This window comes from Rhincodon typus, chromosome 2, assembly GCF_021869965.1.
Source record: "Rhincodon typus isolate 14 chromosome 2, sRhiTyp1.1, whole genome shotgun sequence".
NCBI classification, from domain to species: Eukaryota; Metazoa; Chordata; class Chondrichthyes; order Orectolobiformes; family Rhincodontidae; genus Rhincodon; species Rhincodon typus.
Genome location: NC_063333.1, coordinates 35,567,933 through 35,585,548, shown reverse-complemented (window position 1 = coordinate 35,585,548; position 17,616 = coordinate 35,567,933). Strand labels below are relative to the sequence as shown.

General features: G+C 41.0%; 1 protein-coding gene and 1 long non-coding RNA gene across 2 annotated transcripts in view; one reads left to right on the top strand and one right to left on the bottom strand.

The window, feature by feature from the left end:
• The first annotated feature begins 667 nt into the window (after positions 1 to 667).
• Positions 668 to 6,231, top strand: LOC125485987. The gene is made up of 3 exons (XR_007264699.1): positions 668 to 835; positions 3,071 to 3,204; positions 5,546 to 6,231. It is a non-coding gene; the product is annotated as an uncharacterized LOC125485987 (long non-coding RNA).
• A 2,685-nt stretch (positions 6,232 to 8,916) lies between these two features.
• LOC125485207 (all trans-polyprenyl-diphosphate synthase PDSS1-like) overlaps positions 8,917 to 17,616 on the bottom strand; it is a 28,334-nt gene continuing 19,634 nt past the window's right edge. Inside the window, exon 5 of the mRNA XM_048606874.1 lies at positions 8,917 to 9,016. Coding sequence (XP_048462831.1) covers positions 8,917 to 9,016 — 100 coding nt within the window. The remainder of the gene's footprint in view (positions 9,017 to 17,616) is intronic.

Genomic DNA, 17,616 nt, shown 5'->3' with positions numbered 1-17,616 from the left:
CGGGCCAACATCTCCAACACTGAAGCACTGACCACCCTTGATTGGCTACAATGGGCTGGGCACATCATCCACAAGACTCCCCAGGCAGATGTTCTACTCCCAGCTCCGAAACAGCAGATGAGACCCAGGAGGACAGAGGAAGCACTTCATTGATACCCTCAAGGCCTCACTGGTGGCGTGTGGCATTCCCACAGACACTCGGGGATCACTGGCCCAAGACTGTCCAAAGTGGAGGAGGAGCATCCGGGAAAGGGTCGAGCACATTTGAGACTTGCCGTCAGGAAAAAGTGGAAGTCAGCTGAAAACAGTGAAAGGAGCGCCCTGCCACCGAACGGCCCACCCATGCCTTCCCACGACCACCGTCTGCTCCAACTGTAACAGAGTTTCTACCATCTACGGACTCACCCTGAGAGTGGAAGACAGTCATCCTCGTTTGCGAGAGACCGCCAAAGATGATGATTGCAGTACTGGACCGGCTCTCGTTTTGAAGTTACTGCTGCAAGGGTAGATTTCAGTAAATAGTTCAGTCCTTAATTAATCAACGAGAGAGGAAAGAATGTAAATCTATAAGAAACAAATTGACTTGACTAAATATGAAACAATTGCAGTTGGCAATATACTTCAACCAGTAGGTGGCATTTACAGGTCTCTTGCCAATTTAAACAAAGGTTTACGCTAAATATTCATAAAACTTCCGTTAACACAGGAAACACCCAATCCCCAGTGAAGTGTGTGATAGATTGTCTCAGACTGAAGTCACTGGATGTTGAATACGATACATTTGGTGCCTATTAAAGCAAATTTGTATTTGTTTTGAAACTGAAAGTGTTCAAAGGTGAGTTGCAATTGATTTTCAATAGTACTTTTAATACATTTAGTATTTTTAAAAAATTATCTTGGAGTCCATGGACCCAGTAGTATGGAGTAGCATGGAGTTACTGGCAAGTGCGTAAGTCAGATTTAACTCCAGTTACTGAAATAGTTGTTGAGAGCTTCATCATATTTATCATGCAATAACTCGAATTGTAAAGAAACATAGCTGGAAAATAAGTGACATGGTATCATCTTTGAAATTTATGTTCTAAGTGGTGTTGTCAATAATTTTAATTATCTGGCACGTAGGTTGCAACAACAGGGTGTGAAATGTTTCTTGCTCCCTACATTGGTTTACTTTAGGTTGCTTTGTATTTTGTAATTGTTGCAAAATTTGAGAAAGAATTTCAAGCCAACTTTTTTGATGCGGTGGAAATTCTTTGGCAACCAGAAAAACATTCAAAATAAAACACTTGACCATGTTGAAGAGCATATGATGAATGATTTAGATGTCAAATTGACATTTTCATTTGTTGTGTTGTCAACTTTGCTTTCGGTAAAATTAAACAATGGTAATTATTGGCAATAGTAAGAGCAAAAAACTGTATTTTGATATTTCTCTAACCATTAACTGTTTTTGCAACCATGCACACAGAACCTCCTCTTTGCTTGTGACTAGACAAATTTGATTCTTTTATTGCTCCTGGAAGCCCAATTTAGAAAACATTCAGTCAATACATTTTGATCATGTATATTGAAACAGATCTTTAGCTAAATTTCCATTTTATTTTCAGAATAATACACAAATTACATTTTAGGAAACTACTATACAGCTTTTTGTATGGCCCGAAAGGGGAGTCGATTACACAAACACTTTAGGAATTAATTTGCAGTTATTCTTGGAGTTCAGCATGAAGCAGACTAGGAGACCTGCTGAAGTAGAGTGCTGAGGTCGGATGAAGCTGTATTGTTCATTGGCTCTTCTTTTAGAAACATAGAAGATAGGAGCAGAAGTATGCCGTTCGGCCCTTCGAACCTGCTAGCCATTCAATAAAGTCGTGGCTGATCATTGAGTTCAATAACCTAATCCCATCCATGATCGTTTTAGCCACAAGAGCTATATCTACCTCCTCCTTGAAAACACATACCGTTTGGCCTCAATCTCTTTTGTATATTGTTCCAGCCTTCCCTTTTCGGAATGATGTATCACAGTATCTTGGGATAGCACAAGGGCATGTGGATGCATAATCTATCAATCAGGAGAATCAATTATGATGGGACTGTAGAGAGAAAATCAATAGTATTGATAATCAGCAAATTTCTCATGAGCCTCAAGTTTAATAATTCGATCTGAGGTTGGCATGAGAGAAGGGAGGGTGGAGGTTAAGCAAGTGCAATGTACCGTCTGCCCTCAGCTTCAGGCTGGGGATTTTACCTGTTGTGCCTAATTTAAATTCCACCAGAATTGTGGGAAATGGGCACAGGGCATCTGCTAGCTGGAAAGGTTGTTTAGCATTTGCCAGCCACAGGTTTGCAATTAAGGGGTGTGAAGGTCTTCATGGGAGGGTGTGTACTATGGAGGGCCTCATTGTCCTTTCCACAAAATATCCACTAGCTTGAGTCTGGTAGGAAAGCTGAAGATAGCAGTTTCCCTACTCAGACTCAGTTAAAATGCCAGCAGGATCCTATTGGAAACTTAAATATGTGAAATTCCTACCTGATTTAGGCCCAGACTTGTTTGCATGTGAGCACCTAAGTTTACAATTTGGAAATGAAGGAGAATGCCATGTTTAATAGATCATAATTAACTGTGCCCTGTTTCTGCAGAGAGTGAGGGTAGGTTTAAAATTGATCCCTTTGTATTTGTCCTTATCTGACATAAAACCTAAAGTTATGTAATTAACCTTAAAGATTATTTTCACAACTGTAGAAAATGGATGAAACTGGGACTTCCTCCTTAAGTTCATTACTATGCAATTTTAGCCTGCAAACTTGTTTGAGATGTACAAATTATACAATGTCTGTTGCCAAAGTGATGAGGAATGCTGTGCTTGTTTCCAGGCTGCTTCAGATAAACAATGGTTTCAATGTTGCCAAATCAATACATAGATATTCAATGCTTGAACTAACTGCTGCAATATCACAATGTGAATATTTAACATCTTAAGGGAGACATTATTCCGTTAAAGAGACTGGTGCCTACGTAAGTAGGAGACAGAGGAAAGTCACACAAACATACTAAGTGCTCATATGATAGTTTCATTGCAGAAAACATTAAACTTGGAAGAACTGTAATCTGAGAAGGACAGTGTGGAACTCGAAAACAACAATGACAAGTTGGAGGAGTGGGTGGATATGTAGAAAATGAGGTTCAATGCAGAAAGCTTTGAGGTGATATATTTTGGTCAGAGAATATTAAAACACTGTTTAAAAGGGGTGGCAATTCTAGAGGGGCGTTCTAAAACAAAAAAAGGAGGAGCATAGATTTAAAGTGATGTGTAAAGGAAGCAAGGGTGATGTGAGAAAAAAATTTCTTCACACAGCAAGTAGTAAGGGTATAGAATGCACTGCCTGGAAATGCAGTGGAGGCAGCTTCAACTGAGGAATTCAAGAGGGATAAAAATGGTGTGCAGGGATATGGGGAAAAGGCCTGAGGTCGGTAATCGGCAATAGAACTGGTGCAGGCACAATGGGTTGAATGGCTTTTACACCATAACAATTTGATGATTGTGTGATAATACAGGCATAGTTTTCAGGTACAAATTTTGATCAAATGTTAGCAATGCTTTAGAGGAGGAATCTGCCGTGACTTGTTGCGACTTATTCTTTGCGCTTAGAGTCTCAGTGAACACTAAGGTAGCCACAAGAAGCAATGCTAGTTGTAGGAGTCTGGTTCAGTTAAATAGCTGGGTCGAGCCTCTTACAGTCTTAAACTATTCCATCATCTTTGGAAACATTGGAGCAGATCATTCCTTTTTGAAATTTTGTGAAATGCAGTCAGTAGCCTATCTCAATGGTAATAAAAATGAAGACAGATGTTAAACAGGCCTATTACACAATTAATGCATCATAAATCTCTTTGACTGGGAAAATTGGTTTTACGCCAGTGGATTCAATGTTGCATTTAGTTCAATTGACATGCTTGCACAGATTTTGATGCAATCCAAGTTTGCAGTTTCGAAGGCCTTATCGTCGGCTGCTCTTCTCCCAGAAAGTCTGACCGAAATGTTGCTGCCGCACAATTCAAGGCAAATGAGCTGAAAGATCATTTCTCCACTCAAAGCTGAGAGTTTGATCAAAAATTGTGTTGACATGTATTTGTTTAAGAATTGACTTCACCCATTCATCTCCTGGACCCGGTTATCGTAGATCCAGAATTAGCATCAGTGCCATTGGACCAGAAAGAGGATAAATCAGTACCTTGGTCACTGGAGGCTCTGGCTGAAAATTGGGTGGTGGTAGGATCAAATTGAGCTGTGATTCTTACCTGGCGGAATAGCAAAGGACCAAGAATGCAGTATGCATAATATTTATTGAGTTAATTAATTACAAGATTCAGCACTTCTTCACGAGATTGACCAACGTCCTCTAAGATTTTTCATGCCCTACCCCTGAACTCATCCATTTCTCTAGTTTTTTTCTTTTATCCCCTACAAAGTCTTCTCCTATCAGATCCATATCCTGATCTCTTGGTCTTATTTTTACTAATCTAATGGTCAGCCATCTACAAATCCATGTGAAAACTTTGCAAATGTCAGACCTTAGTGAGATCCTTTACACTCCTCCAACTGAGAGATAATTGTTGCTCTAAGTGAGGAAACTCCATGGTAATAATTACTAAACATAGCAACATCGAAAAAAGGAACAGGAGTAGGCCATTTGTCCCTTCAAACCTACTCCACTGTTCAATACAATCGTGGCTGGTCATTTAACTCATCTTCCTGTTCCCCTTTCTCTCCATACCCTTTCCATAGCCAAAACATCCTTCCTCAGATAAGGAGACCAAAATTGCACAATTCCAGACAAAAACAGAAATTTCTGAAAATGCTCAGGAGGTCTGGCAGCATCTGTGGAGAGAAATCGGAGTTAATGTTTCAGGTCAAGTGACCCTTCCTCAGAATTTAGGTATTCTGAGGAAGGGTTACTCAACGCAAAAACATTAACTCTGATTTCTCTTCACAGATGCTGCCAGACCTTCTGAGCTTTTCCAGCAATTTCTCCTTTTGTCTCTGATTTACAGCATCCGCAGTTCTTGCACAATTCTAAGTGTGGTCTCATCAAGGCACTGCATAATTGCAGCAAGACACTCCTGCTCCCGTACTTAAATTCCCTTTCTATAAAGACCAATATACCATTTGGCTTCTTCACCACCTGCTGCACCTGCGTGCTTACTTCCAGCCCTGGTGTAGAAGGGCACCCAGGTCTCATTGCACCTCTCCCTTGCCCAATCTGTGCTATTCAGACAAAGTGGAGAACCTTACATTTACCCACATTATACTCCATCTGTCATGCATTTACCCACTCACTGAACTTGTCCAAATCACACTGAAGCATCTTTGCATCCTTCTCACTGCTCACCCTCCCATCCAGCTTTGCTGTCTGCAAGTCTGGAGATATTAAACAATAATATTTAATTGCTGGACATTTCTGGGGACTTCATTTACTGCCACAGGCCTCCACATACAAATTACTGTCCTGTGCTAGATTCTCTCCCTTTTATCAATTACTGCAGCTCTACAGCTTCCAACAAGCCTTCAAGTGGGCCTGAAGAAGAATAAGGATAATCAGGTGACAGCATCACTCTAGGTTCTCCATTTGAACTTCAAGCCGATGATACTCAACTTTAATATGCATGTACTTTTACAGTGATGTAAGCTTAAGGTGTTAATTGAAAATGTGACATGATATAGATATTCATCTAAGTATGTCAATCTAGCAATTGATGTAGGATAAATGACAGTCTTGAAATGGCCAATGTAGCCTCAAAAAACACCGACAGGTCAGAAATACTGATTATAGATATATAACATGTAGTTATACTCAAAGTGCAATTGATATCATGAGCCTGACATAATGTAAGCTGCAGGTCTAACCTTCCATTGTTTCTATAGTGTAAATAAAAACCCAGAAATTATTTAGGTTGCTGAATTGGTACATTCAGTTGCTAGTATTGACAATATTACCGCATGAATAACACTATTAATTTGTGTACTTTATTGATGACATAAACATAGTTTGCTCATTATTGAATTTTAGTGCCAGCATTACAAGCCAGATCTGCAAATTTTAATTAGATTTGTATCAGATTCCCCACTAACTGGCACAAAATATGACATCCATTTTTATTTGTCTGTTTCTCTGAAAGTCTTAATTTTAAAATGAATTTAAAATTGCACATTAAAAAAAATTGTACTTATGGATTTTGTTCTTGATTTTGGCTCCCAAAATGCCATGCATTACTTCATAAACAAAAACAGGAATTACTGGGAAAACTTAGAAGGTCTGGCAGCATCTGTGGAGCGAAAACAGCGTTAACGTTTTCAGTTCAGTCATCCTTCTTCAGAACTGATTGTATCTAGGAAAAGGTTGGTATATAAACTGAGGATGGGGTGGGAGAGTGGGGAGGAGTAAATGATAGGTGGAGATGAAGCCCCTGAGAGAGAACAACAGTTGATCAGAATAAGAAATAGGCAAATATTAGCCTGGAAGAATGAATAGCTACATTAGTAGCTGACAAAAGGATGGCTGTGGTAGCAGCCCATGTGATGGCAAGGCCTGGTGTATGGGGGTTGGGGTAAGGACATGGGTGTCTGCTTTATCACTTCATGTGGACTTTGATTTAGAATTAGCCTAATTGCTGTCAACAAGTTGAGGAGATTTCTGTAAGTTCCCCTGCCTATCTTCACAGAATCCCTACAGTGTGAAAACAGGCCACTCAGCCCAATGGGTCCATGCTGAACCTCCAAAGAGCATCCCACTCAGACCCATCCCCCTACCCTACCCCTGTAATCCTGCATTTCCCATGGCTAACCCACCTAGCCTGCATATCCCTGAACACTATGGGAAATTTAGCATGGCCAAGCCAGCTAACTTGCACATCTTTGGACTATGGGAGAAAACTGGAGCACCCAGCGGAAACCCATGCAGACACAGGGGGGACATGCAAACTCCACACAGACAGTTGCCACCACAGGGTGGAATCAAACCCAGGTCCCTGGTGCTGTGAGGCAGCAGTGCTAACCACTGAGCCACCGTGCTACCCATTTTCTTGAACATTTTTAGACAATAAATACAGGAGCAGAATTAGGCCATTTGGCCCATTGGGTCTGTTCTGCCATTCAATCATGGCTGATATGTTTCTCAACCCCATTCTCCTTCCTTTTTTCCTGTAATTTTTGATCCCCTTACCAATCAAGAAGCTATCACTGTCTTAAATACACTCAATGATTTGGCCTCCACAGTCTTCTGCAGCAATGAGATTCACCACAGATAATCAAGTTTGCTACATTTTGGTAAATAAAATTTGCCTCTATTCCCCTCTGAATGTGATTTCCTTTCAGGTAACCACAACCAGTGCAACAGATGGTGAGTCTATATTTTACACTGTGTTTCCTGAAACCATTTGTGCCCTGCAATCTTCAGAGCTTTAGATTAAAAATTGCATCAAATCGCTGCATAAAACAAAACAATTTAATATGTTGGGCTGAATTTTCAACAGCCCATGCAGGTGGGTCTGGAGGAGGGCACGCCAAAAATGAAGGGAAAATCCCACTGGGCTGGTTCCTTCTTGTGCAGAAGGTTAAATGGTTGTTACATTGGTTACCCAGCCAACTGTGACAGTTAACCAATTAACCAGTTGGTCCAGCTCAGTTTTCAGTCAATGGTAATCCTCAGGAAACTGATGGTGTGGGATTCAGCAGTAAAATGGCAAGGGGCGTCGATTACTGTCTCTCTCATTGGAGACCATGCCTGGCACTTGTGTGGCACAATCGTTACATGCCAATTACCAACACAAGCCTGAATATTATCCAGGCCTTGCTTCTTATGGACACTGACTACTTCCATATCTGAGGAGTGAATTAATTAAGGGCATGTTTAAAATGCCTCCTGAAATTTCCAGGCAGTATACAGGGTAACTGTTGAGCCAGGAGACTGCTCATGAGTTAGTGGCAGAATCCCAGTATCAGGTCTACCAGAATTCAGAGCCAACGTCTCCATTCAATAGGAAGGTGCCATGCTAGTGAAAACTTCCATCCATGGGCAGTGCCACTTCCTCTGGTGGAGTCTGTCCAATAGCCTTGACATTTTTGATCTTTCTCATATTCCCTATTTGTAACCAATGATAGGGAATGGAGATAAGAATTGAAAAATAAAAGCAGGCACAATATTAAATAGTTCTCATGTTTTCAAAAACAAGTCTTGTGGGCCCTGTTGCCAAGGCCAGCATTTATTGTCCCATCCCAGTAGTCCTTGTGAATGTGCTGGTAACCTTGAACTGCTGTCATCTGTACTGCTGTCATTGTTACAGTTACACCCACTGTGTTGTTAGGTAGGAATTTCAGGATTTTGATCCAGTGACCGTGAGGAATACTGATATTGTTCCAAGTCAGGATGCTTTGTGGGTCAGAGGTTAACTTACAGATGATGGTGTTCCCATGCATCTGCTGCCCTTTTCTATTGAGATTTAGAGGTCATAGGTTTGGAAGGTGCTGTCCAAGTTGTTGCAGCGCATTTCTTATATGGGACACACAACTGTGCATCAGTGGTGATGGGGATGAATGTTAAGGTTACAGCAAGTTGGTAGTGGGGGACTCAGCAGTAGTAATATCATTGAATATTAATTCTCTCTTGTTGGGCAATGTCACTAACTGGCACTTATGTGGCACAAATGTTTTGTCACTTGTCAACTCAAGCCTGAATATGTCCAAGCCTTGCTGCTTGCCTTTGTAATCCAAAAACCCAGGCTAATGTTCTAGGGACATGGGTTCAAATCCCACTATAGCTGGAAGAATTTATATCTAATTAATAAATCTCGGATTGAAAGCAAATCTCAGTAATAGTGACCATGAAACTGTCACTAATTGTTGTTAAAACCCATCTGGTTCACTCAGTCCTCTTGGTAAAATCTGCAATCCTTACATAATCTGTCCTGCGTGCTTCAGACTCCAGACCCTCAATAATGTGGTTGACTCTGAGCTGATCTCTGAAAAAGTCCAGAAAGCTACTCATCTCAGGGGCAATTAAGGATCAGCAACAAATGCTGGACTTGTCAGTGATGCTCATAGCTCAAGAAAGAATAAACAAAATGGGCACAGACTGCTTCTGTATATGGCTTGTTGTGAATGGTATTTGGTGATGGTGTAGTGGTAACGTCATTGGACTAGTAATCCAGTAAACCCAGACTAATGGTGGGGGACATGGATTCAAATCCTGCCATGAAAGATGGTGAAATTGAGTTTAATAAGTAAAACTCCTGAAGTTAAAACCTAAACTAATGGTGACCATCAACATTGTCAGTAAATCCATTGATTAACTAATGCCCTTTAAGTAAAGAAATCTGCCATCCTGGTCTGGACTACACTCATACAGTCATACAGCACAGAAGCAGACCCTTCGGCCCAACTGCTGTCTGAAATGGCCTGGCAAATAATATGAGACCTGAAGAAAATAATTAAACAAAATGGGCCACCTAGCACCAACCTCGGCACTGGAAATAGCAATAGTCCATCCGACGCAGTCAACCTGTCCAAAATCCTCCTTACTAATGTCTGGGGTCTCGTGCCAAAATTGGGAGAACTGTCTCAAAGACTAATAAGTCAATGGCCTGATATAGTCATACTCATGGACTCATGCCCTATAGTCAACAATCCAGACATCACCATAACCATACCTGAGTATGCCCAGTCCCTCCAGAAGTGGTAGCAGAGTGGTGCACAGTTAGGAAGGAGTCAGTATTGGAATCTTCAAGATTTCTCCAGATCCCATGAAGTCTCATGATTTCATATCAAACAGTAGCAAGGAAATCTTCTGTTCATTACCCACTAACACCTTACCTACTTCAGCTGATGATTCAGTACTCCTCCAAGTTGAATAACCATTGGAAGAAACATAGAGGATTGGTAAGAAGATAGCATGTACTCTGGGTGTGGGACTTAAATGCCGATTGCCAACCTTGGTTTGACATCAACACTGCTGACTCTTAAAAAGACGTACCTGCTAGATTGGGTCTGTGGCAGGTAGTGAGGGAACCAACAAGATGGATGAACCTGCTTGGCTTTGATGTCCCTAACCTGCTTGTATCAGATGCATTTATCCATGACAGTAGGTGCAACTACTATATAGCACTTGTGGAGATGGGGACAACATGGCGGCACAGTGGTTACCACTGCTGTCTCACAGCACCAGAGATTCAGGTTCATTCCACCCTCAGGCAACAGTCTGTGTGGAGTTTGCACATTCTCCCTGTGCCTGCGTGGATTTCCTCCAGGTGCTCCGATTTCCTCCCACAGTCCAAAGATGTGCAAGTTAGGTAAATAGGCATGCTAAATTGCCCATAGTATCCAGGGATGTGCAGGATAGGTGGATTAGCCCGAGGAAATGCAGGTCTGGGTGGGATGCTCATCGGAGAGTTCATGTGGACTTGATGGGACAAATAGCCTGCTTCCGCATCGTAGCAGTTCTGTGTTCTTCTCTCTATGGATTCTATGATGAAGTCCCGCCATCGCATTGAAGATACCTTCCATCATGTTAAGTATAAGCAACTCTGCAGCAAAGTTCGAGGGAACATTATGCATGATGCTTTGTGGCTTGGAGGGGAATGTGCAAGTGAGATGGTGTTCTCCTACTTCTAATGCAATTGTCCTTCTAGATGATAGATGTCAGAAAGAAAAACTCATGTGTCACTTATTGGCAAGGATAGAAGGTTGACTGACTACAGGAACTGAGAGTAGGTGTAAATGGGTCTTTTATAGTTTGGGAAGATGTAACACTAGGATTGTTGCTGGGACCTCAACATTTTTGAAGAAATTACTCAAATGAAGGTATGCTTCTCAAATTTTCTGATAACACAAAACTGGGTAGGAATGTAAGGTTATGGAGAGACTCAAGGAGGTTGCAAAAAGTTATAGATAGTTTAAGTGAGCAAGCAAAGAAGTGGCAAATGGAGTATAATGTCAGAAAATGTGGAATTGTCCATTCTGACAAGAAGAATGCAAAAGAAGCGGATTATCTCATTGGTGAGAGATCTCAGAGCTCTGGGATGCAGAGGGATCTGTATATCCTGGTAAATAAATCAAAAAAGATTTGTATGTAGGTAAGCAAATAAAATGTTATCATTTATCATCAGGGAAACTGAATACAAATGTAGGGAGATTATGCTTCAGTTATACAGTACACTGGTGTGACTGCATCTGGAGCACTATATACAGTATTGGTCACCTTATTTAAGATGTAAATGTGTTGGAGGCAATTCAGAGAAAGTTGAGTAGACATCTACCTGAAATGGGCAGATTGTTTGGTATCTAAGCAAATGTTGGACAGGCTAGACTTGAAACTGCTGGAGTTTAGGAATGTAAGGGGTGATAGGATAGTTAGACAAGTTCAAAGTAATCAAGCAAAGCCATCATGATTTTGTCAAAGGAAAATTATTTTTAGCTAATTTATTGGAGTTCTTTGAAGAAACAACTTATGCTGCAGATGAAGAGGAACCACTGGATGTACTATATGTAGACTTCCAGAAGGCTTTGGATATGGTGACACTTAAGAGGTTATAGAGTCATAGAGTTATAGAGTTGTGAGCATGGAAACAGACCCTTTGGTCCAATTCATCCATGCAGACAAGGTATCCTAAATTAATCGAGCCCCATTCACCAGCACTTGGCCCATATCCCTCTAAATCCTTTCTATTCATATATCCATCCAAATGCCTTTAAAATGTTGTAATTGCACCAACCTCCACTACTTGCCTTTAGGTCCATTTTAAATCTTTCCCCTCTCACCTTAAACCTGTGCACTCTAGCTTTGGACTCCCCTACCCTGGGAAAAAGACCTTGGTTATACACCCTATCCATGTCCCTCATGATTTTATAAACCTCTATAAGGTCATCGTTCACCCTCCAACACTCCAGGAATAATAGCCCCATTGTATTCAGCCTCTCCCTTTAGTTCAAACTCTCCAACACTGGCAACATCCTTGTAAATCTTTTTGCACCCTTTCAACTTTAACAACAACTTTCCTACAGGGAGACTTGAATTAAACATAATATTCCAAAAGTGGCCTAGCCAATGTCCTGTACAGCCGCAACATGGCATCCCAACTCCTATAGTCAATATACTGACCAATAGACACAAGCATACCAAATAATGTCTTCACTGCCCTGTCTACCTGCAACTCCACTTCCAAGGAACTATGAAACTGCACCCCAATGTATCTTTGTTCAGCCACATTCCCCAGGGCCCTACCCATTAAGTGTATAAGTCCCACCCTGATTTGCCTTACCAAAATGCAATACCTCATATTTATTTAAATTAAACTTCATCTGCCATTCCTTGGCCTATCAACCCATCTGATCAAGGTTCTGTTGTACTCTGAGATAGCCTTCTTCGCTGTCCACTACAGCATCAATTTTGGTGTCATCTGCAAACTTACTAACCATTCCTCCTATTATCACATCCAAATCATTTTGTGGAAAATAATAGCTGATGGTGTTGGGCATAATATATTGACATGGATAGAAGATTAGCCACCTAACAGGAGGCAGAGAATAGGAATAAATAGATGCTTTTCAGGCTGGCAAGCTGTCACAAATTGTGTGCCACAGGGGTCAATAATGGAACCTCAACTCTTTACAATTTATGTAAATTATTTGGATGAAGAGATCAAAGGTATGGTAGCTAAATTTGCTGGTGACACAAAGATAAGTAGGAAAATAAGTTGTGAAAAGGACATAAGACCATAAGATAGAAGAGCAGAATTAGGCCATTCAGCCCATTGAGTTTGCTCTGCCATTCTATCATGGCTAAAATGTTTCTCAGCCCATTCTCCTGCCTTCTCCCCATAAACTTTGATCCCTTTACTAATCAAGAATCTATCTATCTCTGACTTAAATACTTGACATCATATTGGAGCTTCAATGACTTGGCCTCACAGCCTTCCGCAGCAGTGAGTTCCACAGGTCTCAGTATCCTCTGGCTAAAAAATATCTTCCTCATCTCAGTTTTAAAGAGTTTTCCCTTCACTCTGAAGCTGTGCCCTTAGGTCCTAGTCTCTCCTACTAGTGGAACCAGCTTCTCCACATCCACTCTACCCAGACCTTTCAATATCCTGTAAGTTTCATTGAGACCTCCTCCTCATCCTTCTGAACTCCATAGAGTGCAGAGGCCTTAAAAGGGATATGGATAGGTTAACAGAGTGGGCAAAGGTCTGGCAAATGAAGTATAGTGTGGGAAAGTGGGAAATTATCTATTTTGGCTGAAAGAATAATAAAGAAGCATATCATCTAAATGCCAAGAGGTCACAGATTTCTATGATGCAGTGAAATCTGAGTGTCCTAGTGCATGAATCACAGAAGATTAGTTTGCAGGCACAACAAGTAATCGGGAAAGCTTGTAGAATGTAATGTTTAATTGCAAGGGGAATTGAATGCAAGAGTGGAGAGGTTATGCTTGAGTTATACAGGGCATCAATGAGACTACATTTAGACTACTGAGTACATTGCATTTTCAGAAGGATGTTAATGCACTGGAAGCAGTTCAGAGAAGGTTTACTAAACAACCTGGAACGAAAAAAATTCTTTATAAGGAAAGGCTAGATAGGCTGGAATCCTTTCCTCGGCAGTTTTTAGAAGAGTAAGAGGTAACTTAATTGAAATATGTAAGATCTCGAGGGGTCTTCACTAGATAGATATTGAAGGTATGTTTCCTCACTAGGGCTCATATTTTAAAAAGAAGGGGTGGGCCCATTTAAAACAGAGATGAGAAAGCATTTTTTCTCTAAGAAGGTTTGTGAGGCTTTGAAATTCCCTTCCTCAAAAGGCAGTGGATGCAGAATCTTTAAATGTTTTTAAGGCAGAGGAAGACAGATTCTTGATTACCAAGGGATTGAAAGATTATTGAGGATACTAGGAATGTAGAGTTCAGGTAAAAATCAGATCAACCACAATCTTAATGAATGACAGGACAGGCTGAAAGGGCCAACTGGCCTAATCTTGTTCCTTGTTCATATGATTTGATTTGATTTGATTTATTGTTACGTGTACCTAAGCACAGTGAAAATTTTTGTTTACGAGCAGTACAGGTAGATCGTAGTAAGCAAGGACATACAGATCATAGGGTGAAAAAAAGACATGGCCAGAGCTATACAGGTTACGGCATGCGCTAGGCAAGATCAACATTAGCAAGTTCAGTATTATTTGAAGTTACAGAGCTCATTCACCAGTCTAATAACGGCCAGGAAGAAGCTGTTCTCTGAACCTGCTGGTGTGTATGTTCGAGCTTCTGTATCTTCTGCCGGACAGAAGAAGTTGTAGGAGGTCATTACCAAGGTGTGATGGGTCTTTGATGATTTTGGGAGCCTTTCCACAGCAGCAAGCCATGTAAATGGAATCCATGGATGGAAGAGACAACAAGGTGCAGGGCTGGATGAACACAGCAGGCTAAGCAGCATCATAGGAGCAGAGAGGCTCCTTAGAAGAGGCTTCGCAGTGGGGTTAAAATCGAATCAGAGATAGTAGGAACTGCAGATGCTGGAGAATCCGAGACAACAAGGTGCAGGGCTGGAAGAACTCACCTCCATGGATGGAAGGTTGGTTTCCGCGATGGTCTGGGCTGTGCACACCACCTTCTGTAGTTTCTTACGGGCCTAGGCAGAGCAGTTGCCGTACCAGGCCATCATGCACCCAGACCCTATGCTTTCAGTGGTGCATCTGCAAATGTTGGTGAGGGCCTTCATTGGACATGGCAAATTTCCCGAGCCTTCGAGGAAGAAGAGGCATTGTTGTGCCTTCTTGACCATCACATATATGTGGGAAGTCCAGGAGAGGTTGTCGGTTATCATCACTCCTAGGAACCTGACGCTCTTCACCCTCTCAACCTCAGTTCTGTTGATGTAGGTGGGGGTGTGTTCTCTTCCTTTCTTTCTGATGTCAATGTCCAGTTCTTAGTTTTGCTGACGTTGAAAGAAAGGTTGTTCTTATTGCACCACGTCACCAAGCCTTCTATCTCCTTTCTGTATTCTGACTCGTCATTGTTTGATATCCATCCTACCACAGTGGTGTTGTCAGCGAACTTGTAGATGATGTTCATTTGGAATTTGGCAACACAGTTGTACATGTACAGGGAGTACAATAGGAGGCTAAGGACGCATCTCTGGGGGGGCTCCAATGTTGAGTCTTATCATGGAGGAGGTACAGTCGTCTATCTTCACTGATTGCAATCTGTGGGTCAGAAAGCTGAGGATCCAGTTGCAGAGGGCACAGATGATACTAAAGTCTCAGAGTTTTGAGATCAGTTTGGAGGGGATAATGGTGTTGACGGCAGAGTTGTAGTCATCTGATGTAGGTGTCCTTGTCCAGATGTTCCAGGGATGAGTGCAAGGCTAGGGAAATGGCATCCGCTGTGGACCTGTTACATCTGTTGGAAAATTGTAGGGGATTGAGGCACACTGGGAGACTAAAGTTGATATGGGCCATGACCAGCTCTCAAAGCTGTTCATATGTATGATTCTCTGGGAAGTTAAGTTGTTTGATAGAAGGAGGGGAAGGGTTAGTGTGCAAAGTCAGGAACATGAAAGGAATCCTCCCACCACCATCTTACCTCGGCCTGCACTCCTCCAGCCGGTGACATCTGAATTGCCAGGAACAGGGAAGCATTGGATTGTTCAAATCTATCCCACTATTTCTGGTCTACAGTGCTGTGGTCACTGTGGTAAGATATAACAGGGAAGATTTGTAGTTCTATTTATAAAGAAATCGTTAGCACATCTAACTGGATCACACTTACAAAGAATGAAATACGGACTTTGCCATAAATTTCACACAGACAAAATCTTTCTGCTGACCGCAGGGAAAGATAGTAACAGAACATAATTGAAAATCTTGTTGAAGTAATAATTTGATAATCATAAGGCCAATTCCAAGTAGAAGGCAACCAAAAGAAGGGAACAATGATGTGGCCTCAGTGAATGAAATTTGAGGAAATAACAGTTGAAGTAATTGGTTCCTCTTTTTGAGGCCAACTGCAAAATGTTTGCAGCTTTTAAGCAAACATCAATTTATAAGCTACACTGCACTTTTTTTTTAATGTACTCCTTTCTAACTTGTTGTTTACTGCTGAGGAAAAGAGTTGGTGTCGAAACAATAAAAGATGTGATGGACTTCTTCCATTGTGGAATATCCATAAGCCTATTTTACGGCCATGGGCAGAGAGTAATTAAACAGGATTATGTGAGAATTTACCCCAATTTTGATCAGTTAGTTTCCTCATTATTATTATCCTGATGAACAACTTTGCAATGTGTTTGCCCAATTAAGCCATGTTAGATAGAAAGACGGGTTGGAGGTGGGGCAACAACCTCATAGGGCAAGGTTCATGGAATCACACAACAGAGAAGGCATCCATTCAGCCCATCAGGCCAGCATTCTCTCTTTGAAAGAGCTTTTCAATTAAACCTACTCCCCTATACTTTTCCACATGGTCCTGAAATTTATTTTCCTTTTCATGTATATGTCCAAAACCCTTCTGAAAATTACTGCTTCCAGCTATTTCTCAGACAATATATTTCAGTTTATAACAACTTGCTGCACTTTTTGTCAATTATCTTAAAACTGCATCAAATGGAAAAATAATTCCCCTGTCTATGTTATCAAAATTCCACGTCATTTGAACATCTCTATTCAGTCTACCCCCCTCCCCTCTTCACTCCACCAAAACTCTGTGTCCTATGGAGTACAATTCAAACTTTTCTAGCTACTACCCATAATTGAAATCCTTTATCCCTAAATTGATTCCAGTAAATCTCCACTCCGCCCTCTCCAAGACCTACTTTTTCCCATTGTTTCCATTTAATTCATATGCTGATGAGCCTTGTGTGTGTTTTCAATATTTTCTATTACTGTTTTTTTCACTTAAACTGAAGATGTCAATCTCAGCTTTCCTACAATGCAATACAGAGAAATAATAAGGAAATCTTTTGGACATGTATTTCAGTGACATTGGCAAAGAGGAACTGCGCACTTGAATGATAACATGATGAAATGTGTAGTCAAATGAGAGTAAATGGATAAGCTTCCTACACATCATTTTGGCTCTTTTCAATGCCACAGATTCAGACTTCAGCTCATTATTATGACTGATGTTGTTGTGAGAGTTAGTAAGGGCATTAATATTATCACTTGTCATCTGAGACACAAGAACTAAACAGTTAAGTAAGTAGTGTACCCAGTAATCCATTGGAGTCTCCTCAAGCATAAAAAACTGGTAATATGACAATAAAAGATTAGTCTGAATGTTTTCTTCTCATTGTATGATTTGGTCCAATCATACCCAAACAACCAAAGATGATATAATTTGCAAGGCTAAAGAGGATAAATAAGCAAATATAAACACACAGCCTTTAACTGTTATCAGTGATGTGCATTATGGATTTAACTAAATTCTACGGGGCTAAAATTCCTCTTGCATTATAATCCAAAACATAAGAGATGCAGTAATGTATATTGAGACAACAAGGTGCAGGGCTGGATGAACACAGCAGGCCAAGCAGCATCATAGGAGCAGGAAGGCTGAAGTTTCGGGCCTAGACCCTTT